At 34.3% G+C, this 16,602-nt stretch overlaps 2 protein-coding genes across 2 annotated transcripts; one reads left to right on the top strand and one right to left on the bottom strand.

Moving 5' to 3' along the window:
* Positions 1–1,484: 1,484 nt before the first annotated feature.
* Positions 1,485–9,915, bottom strand: LOC139501324 (MICOS complex subunit Mic10-like). Its single transcript, XM_071290358.1, has 4 exons — positions 9,760–9,915; positions 8,264–8,311; positions 5,376–5,485; positions 1,485–1,673 (listed from the first exon to the last, which is right to left on the bottom strand). Exons 1-4 carry the CDS (start codon positions 9,890–9,892, stop codon positions 1,647–1,649), a joined length of 318 nt encoding a protein of 105 aa, XP_071146459.1. The 5' UTR covers positions 9,893–9,915; the 3' UTR covers positions 1,485–1,646.
* Positions 9,916–11,176: 1,261 nt separating this feature from the next.
* LOC139500516 (ATP-dependent DNA helicase PIF1-like) lies at positions 11,177–12,250 on the top strand. The gene has a single exon (XM_071289261.1). It carries the CDS (start codon positions 11,177–11,179, stop codon positions 12,248–12,250), a length of 1,074 nt encoding a protein of 357 aa, XP_071145362.1.
* The last annotated feature ends 4,352 nt before the right edge of the window (positions 12,251–16,602 follow it).

The raw sequence follows: 16,602 nt of genomic DNA, 5'->3' as shown, positions 1-16,602 counted from the left end.
ATAATAATATTCAAGATAATAACCAAAATCTGCAAAATTTCCTTACAATTACTAATTCGGGGGCAGCAACCCAACAACATGTTGTCCGATTTGTCTGAAAATTTCAGGGCAGATACATCGCGACCTGATAAACAATTTTACCCCCATGTCAGATTTGCTCTAAATGCTTTGGTTTCAGAGATATAAGCCAAAATCTACATTTCACCTCTATGTTCTATTTTTAGCCATGGCGGCCATCTTGGTTGGTTGGCTGGGTCACGCCACACATTTTTTAAACTAGATACCCCCATAATGATTGTGGCCAAGTTTGGTTAAATTTGGCCCAGTAGTTTCAGAGAAGAAGATTTTTGTAAAAGTTAACGACGACGGACGACGACGACGGATGACGGACGACGGCGGACGCCGTTCGCCGGACGCCAAGTAATGGGAAAAGCTCACTTGGCCCTTTGGGCCAGGTGATCTAAAAATGTCTCTTCAATGATGAGGAATTAACGTACATAGTAAGTCATTTCACAAACAATCGAAAAGGGCAAAGTGAAAATCATAAATTTCCAACTTGACCTCCAAATCATGGACATGATAAAATTTGAAACACATTGCATTAGTGTTTCCTTAGTTATTGCAAGGAAACACTTGAAGCCACAAACCAACAGGCTGTCTGACACTCACACAACACTGAAACAATAACTGGATTTCTCTTTTGGAAAACACAGTTAATGAAGTTGGTCTCATTGACAGTTAAGGTTATACACATACACATCTGACATTCAAAATCCAAGTGTCTTTTTTAAAACAAATAAAAAGAGACTGTGTCCTGCATGCATGTTCCATCAAAAAGGGACATAGCTAGAAAACTGTAAAAGTAACACCACCTGAAGTCGAAATTGATAGATGTTATGTGGTAATTGGCATTGTGTAGCATTTGGTTGAGATGACCTATAGTTTGAGAACTGAAACAAAGAAATCTGCATTTATGCCATTTAAGAAGTGGTATTGCTCCAAATCTATAAAAGAGATGCCACCCAAAGTCGGTCTTGATCTATGTATTTGCTAATATGCATTGTTTATAAGCTTTGTACCATTTGGTTTAGGCAAACTTCAGCATAAAGAAAAATGTGGGGATGTTATGATTTTTCAGTTTCTAAAATTGACAACAATCATAGAATCATCTTTCACCTCAACACATGAAATCCACCAAAATCTGTACCCCATGAATGATTAAATTTACTTCTTTAGATACATCAACTCTGATCTGTCAGTACAGAACATAAAACAATTGGGAATTGAAATGGGGAATATATGTCAAAGAGACAACAACCCCACCAAAGAGCAGACAACAGACAAAGGTTTTCAATGGGTCTTTAATGCTTTCAATAAAGTTTTCCTTTTCACAACTTCATGGAACTCAAAGAGTTAAATACAAAAGTGCAACATTAATTGAACAACCCTTAAAAAACTTAAAATTATCAACAAAAACACATTAATCTACATTCAATTTTTTATGACATCCAAACATGTTAATATACATATATAAAATGTTGCTTCATTAGCATGTCACAATAATTCATGACATGACTGTTTGTACATTTACATTAACAATGTCAACAATGTTTTTTTATATAACATCTAAATACAAAATCTTTTTTTCAACTCTGTGATCCATTCAATGGTGCCTACAAAATAAAATAAAAGCATGTCATAGAAGTTATTCAGATCTTTTTCCATTTTAATTGACATTTCAGGACAGAATCACCATAACCATGATAACAATAAATAGTTTTAAGAACCTCTGTTTTCATTTTATGGTATTTAAAATCTGTTCCAGAATGTATTCATGGTATTGTGAACAATTCTATGTAGCAAAAGGATACAGCTACACTTAACATCAAATCATGAAAATATCTTTTTTTGTTTGTGTTTTTTTTATGGTTTGTTTCAGTTAGGGAGGGGGTAGTGGAGGGATCCTTCAGCTGCTACATTTATATAACATTTCATAAATTTTATCCACTGAAAATTTTGGAATTGCTATATTATTTCTTTATTGCACAGTCAGGGGTACTACTTGTTATTTATTCTTAATTACTTGCTTTAATTTTCTGTCCTATGCAGATGTCTCTACTAATCATTTCAGTATAATTTCATGGACAATGAAAATCTAATTTGTCTATTATTTTAGAAAACAAGCCCAAAAGGGGCATTTTTTCGAAGGCCTTGCACAATTAAGATTAAGATCTTTGTGCAATTAGTTTCTTTATTTAATTTATGAGATGAAATATTGAACTGTATTCAAAAGTTTGAGTTTGAGTTAACAAGAGAAAATTCATGTTTTTACATTTTAAAATTTAATAATTTTCAGGGATCTCCATGGATGAAAATTGAACGATGGAGGAACTTTCACCATTACAAACCGTGTCTACGTTGTACAGTGTAGCGCGATCGGAAGTATTTTATCCCTCCATACAAGGAATGGTGAATATGCTAATTCATTGCTTATTTAAATTATATTTATTTGAATTTTCATTATAGAATGAGAAGTATCAATATTTTCATTTATTGCCGATTTTAACCATTCAAATGCCAAGTCTTCATGGTCCCCCCTAATAGTCGAGAATGACCAAAAGCTGTCATGAAGGTCCCCATGTAGATTTCTTGTATTTTTGGTAATTGTTATGGGGGTTAAAAATCATATGATGTGGAGCTTATTTTTCATGGACACTGTCAAATTCAGAACCCATTACCGGTATGGCTGATTTGCAGCAACAACAAAACGATTCGTACAGGTTATGTAAACGGTTAAAGAGATTTGTAAAGCAAACGTTGACAAATGAAAAGGTTTTTAATGACTTTATCTGGCAAATTGATGCTGTGCAACATGTATATCTTTCGAGTCTGAATAGAAACCGGAAACGCGGATGTATCAATTTGATTGTAATACATGTATACGAAATGAATTCGGAATTACGATACGATATTTCTTTACAGGAAATATTTAAAGTTTTTACTTTTAAACTTTTAAAGTAATTCTAAATTATCGTTACAGCAGTACTCGAGTTATTTGCGATGAAATAATATTTACTGTTTTGCGTCTTATTTTGTACTTTTAAAACTAGAGGCTCTAATGAGCCTGTGTCGCTCACCTTGGTACATTTGTATATGTGAATATTCAACAAAGGACACAGATGGATTTGTGACAAAATTGTGTTTTGGTGATGGTGATATGTTTGTAGATCTAACTTTACTGAACATTCTTGCTGCGTACATATATCCCCATCTATAATGATTGGCCCAGTAGTTTCAGTTAAAAGTGTTAGTAAAAATTTACAAATTTTATGAAAATTGTTAAAAATTGACTATCGATTCGTCTGAAATTTTCAGGGCAGATAGATCTTGACCTGATAAACAATTTAACCCATGCCAGTTTTGCTCTTAATGCTTTTGTTTTTGAGTTATAAGCCAAAAACTGCATTTTATCCCATGTTCTATTTTTAGCCATGGCAGCCATATTGGTAGGTTGACCAGGTCAATGGACACAATTCTTAAACTAGATACCCCAATAATGATTGTGGCCAAGTTTGGTTTAATATGGCGCAGTAGTTTCAGAGGAGAAGATTTTTGTAAAAGATAACTAAGATTTACGAAAAATGGTTAAAAATTGACTATAAAGGGCAATAACTCCTAAAGGGGTCATTTGACCATTTCGGTAATGTTGACTTATTTGTAAATCTTATTTTGCTGAACATTATTGCTGTTTACAGTTTATCTCTATCTATAATATTTTTCAAGATAATAACCAAAAACAGCAAAATTTCCTTAAAATTACCAATTTAGGGGTAGCAACCCAACAACAGGTTGTTCGATTCATCTGAAATTTTCAGGGCAGATAGATCTTGACCTGATAAACAATTTTACCCCATGTCAGAATTGCTCTAAATGCTTTGGTTTTTGAGTTATAAGCCAAAAACTGCATTTTACCCCTATGTTCTATTTTTAGCCATGGCGGCCATCTTGGTAGGTTGACCGGGTCACCGGACACAATTTTTAAACTAGATACCCCAATGATGATTGTGGCCAAGTTTGGTTTAATATGGCGCAGTAGTTTCAGAGGAGAAGATTTTTGTAAAAGATAACTAAGATTTACGAAAAATGGTTAAAAATTGACTATAAAGGGCAATAACTCCTAAAGGGGTCATTTGACCATTTCGGTAATGTTGACTTATTTGTAAATCTTATTTTGCTGAACATTATTGCTGTTTACAGTTTATCTCTATCTATAATATTTTTCAAGATAATAACCAAAAACAGCAAAATTTCCTTAAAATTACCAATTTAGGGGTAGCAACCCAACAACAGGTTGTTCGATTCATCTGAAATTTTCAGGGCAGATAGATCTTGACCTGATAAACAAATTTACCCCATGTCAGAATTGCTCTAAATGCTTTGGTTTTTGAGTTATAAGCCAAAAACTGCATTTTACCCCTATGTTCTATTTTTAGCCATGGCGGCCATCTTGGTTGGTTGACCGGGTCACCGGACACAATTTTTAAACTGGATACCCCAATGATGATTGTGGCCAAGTTTGGTTTAATTTTGCCTAGTAGTTTCAGAGGAGAAGATTTTTGTAAAAGTTAACGCAGGACGACGACGGACAACGACGACGACGGACGACGACAGACGCCGGACGCAAAGTGATGAGAAAAGCTCACTTGGCCCTTCGGGCCAGGTGAGCTAAAAAGGGGGATGCTGATTGCGTAAGTCAAAACAAAGCATGTGTTCGACTTGTTAAACTGTTTTCTTTGTAACTGGATTATTAATTTATTTATTTAATCTAAATTATCATAATCATTTGCTAAAACTTAGTGGATTATTTCGACAAATGAATCGTCTATCCTCAGATAGTATTCTCGTGTCTGGTTTGTTGATCTACCTGTACAAGCTCAGGTACAAGTGATTAGCGATCTTAATCCGTATATTCCTCAGGCGTTAGAACTGTATTGGATTATAACATAAAAAGCCTAAGGGTTATGCAATTACATGCATTTGATTATAATTGATTAAAAAAAAATTGCGTCGGGCTACAAAAAACGATGAAGTTTTGAACGATGGCGGAAGACATTTAACAATGGCGCAAGACAATTTAACGATGGCACGAGTCATTTGACGATGGCGCATGACATTTGAACGATGGCGGGGCACCATCGTTAAACAGGCCATGGGGATCCATGATTTTACGGATTGTAAAAAAAACCTTATACAAGTAATTCTTTTGAGAAAATGAAGGGGAGATTATTCAAATCTTTTCCCATTTGAACGGTTTTACAAATGTCCAATGAATAACATATTTTCAATAGGCTTTGTATACACAGATTTATTATTACCTTAACTCTTTTCCCATGTAATAAATATGGCTGCTGAAAATCATTCTGACAATTGGAGTATCCCATGCCTAATCCAAATCCTGTTCCCAGTGCTACAGGCCAGGTCTTTCCTACAGAAAAATAAGTAAACATTACTATTGTTATTGTAAATACATAACTGAGTAGAAATCTTCAGCATCATATAACAGTCAATGGTGTAGGTTTACAACGTGAAGAAAGTTTGCTTTTTATTTAATTTTTCTTCTTGTATCGGTGTATTTTTCTCTTCTCCTTGTTAATCTTTAAGTAAACATTATTGAATATTTCAACTTATAAGGTATTGCAACTTTTAGCAAAACTAGATGATACATTTAGTATAAAAACATTACTAAGCATGGAACAGTTTTAACTCAGGGTTTTCTTTAGAATAAAAAAACTAGAGGCTCTAAAGAGCCTGTGTCGCTCACCTTGGTCTATGTGACTATTAAACAAAGGAAGCAGATGGATTCATGACAAAATTGTATTTTGGTGATGGAGATGTGTTTGTACATCTTACTTTACTGAACATTCTTGCTACTTACAATTATCTCTATCTATAATGAACTTGGCCCAGTAGTTTCAGTGGAAAATGTTAGTTAAAATTTACAAATTTTATGAAAATTGTTAAAAATTGACTACAAAGGACAATAACTCCTTAGGGGTCAATTGACCATTTCCGTCATGTTGACTTATTTGTAAATCTTACTTTGCTTAACATTATTGATGTTTACAGTTTATCTCTATCTATAATAATATTCAAGATAACAACCAAAAACAGCAAAATTTCCTTAAAATTACCAATTCAGGGGCAGCAACCCAACAACAGGTTGTCAGATTCATCTGCAAATTTCAGGGCAGATAGATCTTGACCTGATAAACAATTTAACCCCATGTCAGATTTGCTCTAAAGGCTGCGGTTTCAGAGTTATAAGCCAAAAACTGCATTTTACCCCTATGTTCTATTTTTAGCCATGGCGGCCATCTTGGTTGGTTGGCCAGGTCACGGGACACAATTTTTAAACTAGATACCCCAATGATGATTGTGGCCAAGTTTGGTTTAATTTGGCCCAGTAGTTTCAGAGGAGAGGATTTTTGTAAAAGATAACTAAGATTTACGAAAAATGGTTAAAAATTGACTATAAAGGGCAATAACTCCTAAAGAAATCAACATACCATTTTGGTTTTGTTGACTTATTTGTAGATCTTACTTTGCTGAACATTTTTGCTGTTTACAGTTCATCTCTATCTATAATAATATTCAAGATAATAACCAAAAACAGCAAAATGTCCTTAAAATTACCAATTCAGGGGCAGCAACCTATCAACGGGTTGTTCAATTCATCTCAAAATTTCAGGGCAGATAGATCTTGACCTGATAAACAATTTTACCATTGTCAGATCTGCTCTAAATACTTTGGTTTTTGAGTGATAAGCCAAAAACTGCATTTTACCCCTATGTTCTATTTTTAGCCATGGCGGCCATCTTGGTTGGTTGGCCAGGTCACCGGACACAATTTTTTAACAAGATACCCCAATGATGATTGTTGTCAAGTTTGGTTTAATTTGGCCCAGTAGTTTCAGAGGAGAAGATTTTTGTAAAAGATGACTAAGATTTACGAAAAATGGTTAAAAATTGACTATTAAGGGCAATAACTCCTAAAGGGGTCAACAGACCATTTTGGTCCTGTTGACTTATTTGTAGATCTTACTTTACTGAACATTTTTGCTGTTTACAGTTTATCTCTATCTATGATAATATTCAAGATAATAACCAAAAACAGCAAAATTTCCTTAAAATTATCAATTCAGGGGCAGCAACCTATCAACGGGTTGTCTGATTCATCTCAAAATTTCAGGGCAGATAGATCTTGACCTGATTAACAATTTTACCCCTTTCAGATTTGCTCTAAATGCTTTGGTTTTTGAGTTATAAGCCAAAAACTGCATTTTACCCCTATGTTCTATTTTTAGCCATGGCGGCCATCTTGGTTGGTTGGCCGGGTCACCGGACACAATTTTTAAACTAGATACCCTAATAATGATTGTGGCCAAGTTTGGTAAAAATTGGCCCAGTAGTTTCAGAGGAGAAGATTTTTGTAAAAGCTAACGACGGACGACGACGACGACGGACGACGGACGACGGACGCCGGACGCCAAGTGATGAGAAAAGCTCACTTGGCCCTTCGGGCCAGGTGAGCTAAAAAGCATAGACAATTTGCAGAATTAACAAAATATTAAGTATTTGTTTTTGAAAAAAGATTTGTGAGGGGAAATAGTTTGAAAATAAAATGGTTTTAATGACTAACCCTAACATTGCAAATACTATTATCATGATCATGGCTATAATCAGATAATGTATAGTATCAGACCATGCACCATGCATCATTTGATTCTAAATGCAATGAAATGTAAACCAGATGTATCAATTCAATTGTAAACTACACAATGATTTGTTCATGTTCAATGATTTCAAAATTACTTGCAGAAATATAAAGATTACCAATTCAAGTTGCAGTTTATATTCATGCATATATATATGTGTACACTTGTAAAATGAATCTATTTGATGGATAATTGTTGTACTTGTATTATTTGGCAAGAAATTTTGTCAACCTTTATTTATACAGAGTTAAATCTTCTACTCTTAAAAAAGGGGGAATGCAGATTGTACAAGTCACATGTTTGACTTATTTCTTCCTATTTTTTAATCTTCATTTTCATTCATTTTTTTTTTGTCATTAGAATTTTCTGAAAGTAATTGAATAATGCAATTTTTGTCTACCGTGATCATGTTGATCAATGTTTTATAACAACAGACAGCAACTTTAAATTGAATGTAAAATACAATATAACTACATTGTAGCACTTACTTTTGAAAAGAATGAATGACAGCACTATACCAACACCCAATCCACTAGCTACAAAAAAGAAATAAGAGTTGTTTTACTGATGAGTGAGGTAATTACATGTCATCATTTAAAATAATGGGAAACATCATATGGTTCAAAAACTTATAAATACCAAACAAAATATATATTAATATTAAGTATCTCATCAAAAGAGGCATGATTTTTGATTTAGCTGAATCGACAGGTTTCAATGAGCCAATCAGCCTCCCATTTACCTGCTGCATTAAGATCTTTTAGTAATCTTTAATAACCGTTATATGAATATATTTTGTAATAAAACAAGGCAGAACAAATCAAGGGTGAACAGACTCTATGGGTGAACGAACTCAGGGCGAACATATAAATATCAGGGGTAACGGATCCCATCTTCTTCTTCTTCTTTTCTGTAACTTCCTCTTACTAATGAGGAGCACATCCAATAAGGATTTAAAACAGTTTATTTACATGTATGTATATGACTGTCCCAAGTCGGGAGCCTGTAATTCAGTGGTTGTCGTTTGTTTATGTGTTACTTTTTTTTTTTTTAAATAAGGCCGTTAGTATTCTCGTTTGAAACGTTTTACATTGTCTTATCGGGGCCTTTTAAAGCTGACTATGCGGTATGGGCTTTGCTCATTGTTGAAGGCCGTACAGTGACCTATAGTTGTTAATGTCTGTGTTATTTTGGTCTTTTGTGGAGAGTTGTCTCTGGTAATCATACCACATCTTCTTTTTTATATGGCTTCTATACACGGGCACAATAATGTTAATCATCAATAAGGCTTATATGAGGGTGGTAATGCTCTTTACCGTCAGTTGTCAAATGGTCATTTTCGGATACTGTTAGCATCAAATTGGTTAAAATTTTACGGTGATTCGTCAAAATATCCTTATCATGATTCGTCAGATGTATCAAATAATTATCATTACCATTTTTTTTGGAAAAAAAATAGTGTAATTCGTATTAGTCAGCTGATTTTTTTATCATCTAAAAGAACATGTTCATTTTATCGTCATGCACTAAAAATTACAGTTAGCGTCATTTGGCAAGAAATTTTACCATTATACGTCATGAAGGTACCCTAGTCCAAATAATCATGACGTCTTCGAAGGCTATTTTCAATTTTAGCTTTGACACCTTCCTGCGTGTCAAAGAAAAAATATAATAGGCTTTCAAGATGTCATAATTATTTGGACTAGAAGGTACATGTACCCCCATTACTACCCTCTTATATTACACTAGTAAAAATGGCGATGAAATCCATTTAAGAAAATTTCACTTGAAAATGCAAATTTCATACTTAAAGTTTTCATTATCCATAACACATCTATTTACACGATAAAATGTAAAAAAAATCCAACCAGCATACCAGTATCTCACCCAACCTGCTGAAATTTTTTTCTGTCATGACTTTTTCACAAATCAAATATGGATTAAAAACGCCATTTGTGTTCCCTTATTGTTATTAATTATCAACCTGTTTTAATTGCCGTGTCTGCAATGCATCGATCCCACTTTTCACCAAGGACGTCTTCCGACCTCTTTTGATCAGCCATGTTTTTTAACGTGAAAGGCTTGCTGGTATTTTCATTCGAAACGAACCAAAACATTAATCACTAAATACCAGCAATGAGGATAACGTAAGTAAAACAACCACATCTCACGTATATTCAACCAGAGTCATATAAATACCACCCACAGTACACAATTAACCCATTTCTAAGACCATTAAAACGTTAAAAAAAATTCTTGAAAATTGACGACACTCTTAATTGTACCGTAGTTTTAACTTTGCACTAAGGTTAACGTTTGCTTTCAAAAAGTTAAAATTGCTGTTTTCATGTTATTTTTTTACTCTTTTTGGTCTATTTGATTTTCTTTTTGATGTATCAGGAGTTAACTGTATCTAGTCAGTTATATAACAGTGACTACCTACAGGTACTATTGAAGCAAAAATCTTTCATGAGATTTGGGGGAAAAAATATGTCATAAATTTTTAATACATATATTTCCCGCTATATAAATATGTCGAATAACTGTATTGTTTGAGAAATACGAATTATTTTTTTTAGAAAGACAGGTGTTTGAGGCAAATCGTTATCAGTTAACAAAGATTTATATTTAAAAATGTGAAATAAATATTTAGTGGTAAAAGATCAAACTGCTTTTTGGGCCGGTTGTAAAGGAACTAGGTTAAATGAAGTGTAACACGGACACCATGCACCGAGTAAGAAATAATTTTTCTTCCGGGGCAACTTAAAATACATGTATATTAAAAGTCTGTGTTCATTTCACAAATCATGTTATGAAATGTTATGGATATGCTACCTATACTCCATTTTTCTAATAGTGGCGTTCACTAGGGAAATGCCTTTTCGCTACCTTTTGGACACTTATTTCAACTTGTTTCAGACAACTTTGAAATCATTGGTCAGATCATGACCCAAAATGTTGCAAAACACTTGTCCTACCTCCATGACAAATATATGCTGTTGTCCCCACAGATAAAGCACCACACAACATCGTTTGTGTGTGTAAAACTCATTACACAAATTAACTGCTTGATAAATATATTAGGCATTGAAGATTCACTTGAAAACTCAACATATACCCCCACGACATTTACCAAAGAGAACTCCTGAATAATCATAGAGGTCTGTTCTGCGTTCCTTTAGGATTCCTACCAGAGATGAAAAACTGGATCTCCCATCACTGCATTGGATACATAAACGTCATATATATATATAAGTGCCCAAAGTGGAGGGAGGACAGCTCATTCCACATTTAAAATACCTATCCCAATACTAGAAACAAGTACATGTAATATAAGCAAGCAAAGTATATTAGCAGAATCAATCCGTACCGCATCAATTATTATTTGGGACGAGGCTCCAATGGTCCATAAACATGTTATTGAGTGTGTTCACAGAACTTTCTGTGATATTATGGAATGTAATGATCCATTTGGAGGCAAAATTGTTATGTTAGGCGGTGACTTTAGACAGATTCTTCCGGTTATAAGGCATGGGAGGCAAGCCGACATTGTCGAAAGTAACCTAAAGAGGTCATTCTTATGGCAGAATATACAAACATTGCATTTAACTATCAATATGCGTGTTCGCACAAATAACTCATTTTCTGATGAAGCATTTGAAAACTTTCTTCTTCGTATAGGCAATGGAACACAGCAAATTTTGGATGATGGACAATCTACCATTGAGTTACCAAGATATATATGTATTGAGCCAAATGATAATGGACTCCAAAAATTGATAGATAGTGTATATCCAAATTTGAAAAGGGTAGATCCTGATAATAGTTATTTGGGAACAGCAATATTAACTACTAAAAATGAAAATGTGGACAAAATTAACACCTTAGTCATGGATCAATTTCCTGCTACACCATCAAACACCAAAATTTATCTCAGTGCTGATGCAGTTGCAGATGAAGACCAGCAAGGTCATTATCCAACTGAATTTCTGAATTCGTTAACACCGTCTGGAACACCTCCACACAAATTGTACTTAAAGAAAAAAGCGCCCATAATACTTTTGCGCAATTTAAATCCTACCGAGGGATTACTTAATGGAACACGACTATGTGTGCTTAACTTAGGCACCAGAATAATAGAGGCTAAAATTCTCACTGGACAACATTCTGGCAATACTGTATTTTTACCCAGGATTACAATCATTCCATCAGATCCTGGACTTCCCTTCGACCTAAAACGCCGACAATTTCCTATTAGACCAGCCTTTGGAATTACAATCAATAAGTCTCAGGGACAAACATTAGATCATATTGGTTTAGACCTCACAGAGCCAGTTTTCTCACATGGACAATTATATGTTGCCCTATCTAGAGTCCGCTCTTTTCATTCATTAACAATACTTCCTAACAAAGATTCCTTCGTCAATGAGAAATACACAACACAAAATATAGTGTACAAGGAAGTTTTAAATTAAACTTCAGACTGTTCTTTGTTTTAATAATGTAACATATATTTGCCATCTTTTTATACCTCCACCAGCGAACCGGCCATATATAATATTTTACATATCCGTCCGTCCGTCTGTAATATTTGTAGGTTCAAACAACTCTTATATATATATAAAAAAAAGAAAAAGAAGATTTGGTGTATTTGCCAACGAGACAACTCTTCACAAGAGACCAAATGACACAAATTAACAATTATAGGTCACCGTACGGCCTTCAACAGCGAGCAAAGCCCATACCGCATGGTAAGCTATAAAAGGCCCCGAAATGACAAATGTAAAACAATAAAAACGAGAAAATTAACGGCCTAATTAACGTACAAAAAATGAACGAAAACCAAATATGTATATATTAATATTATAACACAGCAACAAACGACAACCACTGAATTGCAGGCTCCTGACTTGGGACAGGCACATATAAACATAATGTGGCGGGGTTAAACATGTTAGCAGGATTATGTATTGAAGTGAAACTTCTAAAACAAATTTAATGTACACTGTTCTCTTTGAAGTGTTTGTAGTTGTGCACCACGGTTTCATTTTTTTTTCTCTTGGGTGTCTACGGCAGTGGTGATTTATGACATCTGCAACTCCGCACTAACCACTCTATCTTATACAAGGCATACTTTTTTTTTTTTTACATCTAAACTGTTTGTGCACTATCACATTTGATCTGTAGGGTAGGTTGCAGGGTTATTAGATACCTTTTTTTGTCATACACAGTATGGAACAATTTGATCAAATAAAAATAGTAATAGTTCAGAGCAAGTTCCTGATTTAGAGATTTGATATTACGGGATTGACAAGACATTTCAAATTGCACATTGTATAATCAATCATTAAAACACCCTGGAGATAACACACTTAAATCTTTCAGAACAATCCATTTCACTACATCCAAAACATTCATTCAAATTAACACAATCAATCGGCAATAACACTGCACAATCACGGGTTACTACTACTAGTATATATATATAAGTGCCCTTACAAACAACCGTTGTGTTTTGCTAGGGCTTCCAAATGCAAGTGATCGACGAACCACTTTCTAAATTATATACATCAATTTTATCAGCAAGCCGGGCTTCAAAGATATAGTAAAACTGTCTATTACAGAGCTGACGTGAAGCAACTAGACTATGTTGTTGCTACTAAGCAAAACCCAAAGATCTTTTTGGTACAATCTAGGACTAATTTCGTCTGGTAAAAGTATTAAAACATTTGACTTTCTACACCATGTACACTTTACTATTCCCCATTCCAAACAATGCAAAACTAAAAGACAAGTTGACAGAGTTGGTAATATATGCATTACGTTTGGATGGCGTCTTTTTCAATTATAGCCATTCCTAATGAAACCAATTGTGCCCCTCTTCTTTATTCTTATGAGACTGACTTCATACGAGAACTACTTAGGAAGGAAAACAAGAAGTTAAAAATATTCGTAAACTTTCTGCTATTTAGATGATGTTCTCTCAATTAATAATTCAAAATTTGGTGCGTATGTTGAACGCATCTATCCCATCGAATTAGAGTTAAAGGAAACAACAGATACAGTTAAGTATGCCTCATATCTTGAATAACATCTAGATAATTGACAATATAAGGGTCGGTTGAAAACAAAACTTTAAGACATAAGAGATGATTACAGCTTCCCAATTGTGAACTTTCCATTTTTATGTAGCAACATTCCAGCAACGCCTGCACATATATATCCCTATTGAAACAATATTACCGGGCTTGTATGTCCTATCAAGATTTCCTTGAAAAAGGGTTACTGCTCACAAAGAAGGTATTAAACCATGAGTTACAAATAGTCAAGTTTAAATCATCCCTTCGTAAATTTTACGGACGCCATTACGAGTTGGTTGACTGTATGAAATATCCGTTTCACAGATGATATCGGATATGTCCATAATGTCGTGACTACAATTCTGTTCCCTTTTCACAAATGTGACGTACCGAATTAGACTATTAACCGTGTTTGTATTAACATGAGCAACGCTACGGGTGCAAAATGTGGAGCAGGATCTGCTTTCCCTTACGGAGCATCTGATATCAGCCCCAGTTTTCGGTGGGGGTTGTGTTGCTTAGTCTTTAGTTTTCTATATATGTTGTGTCTTGTGTCCTATTTTTTGTCTGCTTGTCTTTTTCGTTTTTAGCCATGGCGTTGTCAATTTATTTTCGAAGTATGAGTTTGAATGTACCTCTGGTGTCTTTAGTCCTCTTTAAAGTCCTACATCTTATCTGCATGCCCTCTTTTTAATGTCGCGGATGAAGATCTGGATGGAAACTTAAGAATAATGAGCAAAATGGGCAACGTAAATCACAGGTACTTGGGGACAGGTCATTTTAAAGCTCTCCCCTTCACAGTTTTTCAAATCAGTTATTTATTTTTTGTTTTCCTCCAACTTCAATAATTTACGTTTATTCTTTTTTATTACATAGACATAATTATGCTAGAAATAACTTTAAAAGTTTTTTTTTATCTACAGTTGTCACTGATGTATTATATTTAAGTTCATGTAACTTATGATAGAATAACAATCAGAACGCATCCAACTTTCAACGGGTGAAGATGCTTAAAAGTTCCCATTAATTTTGTATAATTAAAATGTCTTTCTAGTGATGTTTTATTATGTTACTATGGCTGTCTTGAGCATCACGTCTGGTTTCTGTTTGTTTGTTAGGTGTATTTCTGTCTTGTATCGATCTAATGAGTTAAGCCCTTTTCAACTGATTTTATAGTTCGTTCTTATGTTTTACTTTTTACAGGCGCCATCACGAGTTGGATGACTGTTACGGAATATCCGTTTCATAGATGCTAGCGCATATATTTTTAATATCGTTACTACAATCCCTTCCCCTTATCTCGAAAGTGACCTACTGTATTAGATTTGTAGGTTTGCAGTGTTTGAACTAGCATGATCAACATGGCGGTAACCACATGTGGAGCAGGAACTGCTTACCCTTCCGGAGCACTTGAGAGCAACATGACGGTAACCACATGTTGAGCAGGATCTGCTTGCCCTTCCGGAGCACTTGAGAGCAACATGACGGTAACCACATGTGGAGCAGGAACTGCTTACCCTTCCGGAGCTCTTACGAACTACGCTAGTATTCTCAATTGAATTATTTCATATTATTTATTTCGGTACCTGTATAGCCGACTCTACGGTATTTTGTTTTCTCATTGTTGAAGACCGTACGATTGCCTATAGTTTCTTACGTCCACTTCATTGAACCTTGGTGGATAGTTGTTTCATTGGAAATTATACCACATCTCCTGGTTTTAATACTGTTGTGCAATAAAACAAATGTCAAGTTTGAAAGTAAAATGTGTACTAATGCTGTTGAGAATTTTTTTCTTCTGATATTGATATGAAGGTGCTGTCCCTTTCAAATAATGATCAATAATATGCACTTAACGATTTTTTGAAAACGCTTATTATATTGTCAAATGAATGCCCAAAGTTTAAATAAAAGTGGCAAATCCGATAACGTACATTATTTGTCCAAAATGTTATTGATTGTGTAACGGTTGATTCGAATGGGCTTTAAAAGTCTTTTTAAAAATCACCAGCCCTGTATTAGGACTGACCATCACAATAACAGGACCGAGCAAGGCAGTACAGCCAGTCATGGTCGTTGAACACTTCTATCGTCGCAACAGGACCCACAAATTGATAAATTGCTACTGTTTTTCTTAAAGTATTTTTTCGTGCGCATGTTGCGGATTTTAATTGAAAAGGCGGACTCATGGAGCACTTTTGTCTACTATTATTCAAAATAAACGAGCATTAACAACCCTTACATTCTAGTTGCAATAAAACATGAACATAAATGATATTAAGGGTAGTGAACCATGGAAGTTATATAACTGTATGAAGGTTACAATTGTTTTTCATATGTGTGTTCGTCATTTGCAGGTTGAGGGCAATTTAGACATTTCATATATAATTAGAACGGTTTGTTAACGCATTTTTGACTAGCCCTTTCTGTTACACTTATACGTGTAATAATCGTTTAAAGTTATACCAAATATACGCTAATATGCTTAATAATTTATATCTACAAAATATTTTAATACCAACTACATCGAATATAACATGTATAACATTTATAAATGTTAACAGTTACAAAAAATTGAAATTAAAACCAGTAAACAAAATCTTTAATTGACTATACAGTCCAAATGAAATTGTCTCCGATTCCCATTTGTCCAATCATCCATTTGATATTTTTATTATTTCTACATATAATTTCGATACATCTCTGAAAATTTATGCAGGTGATTGGTACATCGTTGTTTGGTTTTT

This window comes from Mytilus edulis, chromosome 13 (genome assembly GCF_963676685.1).
Source record: "Mytilus edulis chromosome 13, xbMytEdul2.2, whole genome shotgun sequence".
In the NCBI taxonomy this organism is placed as follows: domain Eukaryota; kingdom Metazoa; phylum Mollusca; class Bivalvia; order Mytilida; family Mytilidae; genus Mytilus; species Mytilus edulis.
The sequence above is the reverse complement of the archived record's forward strand: the minus strand, read 5'-3'. Positions and strand labels throughout refer to the sequence as shown.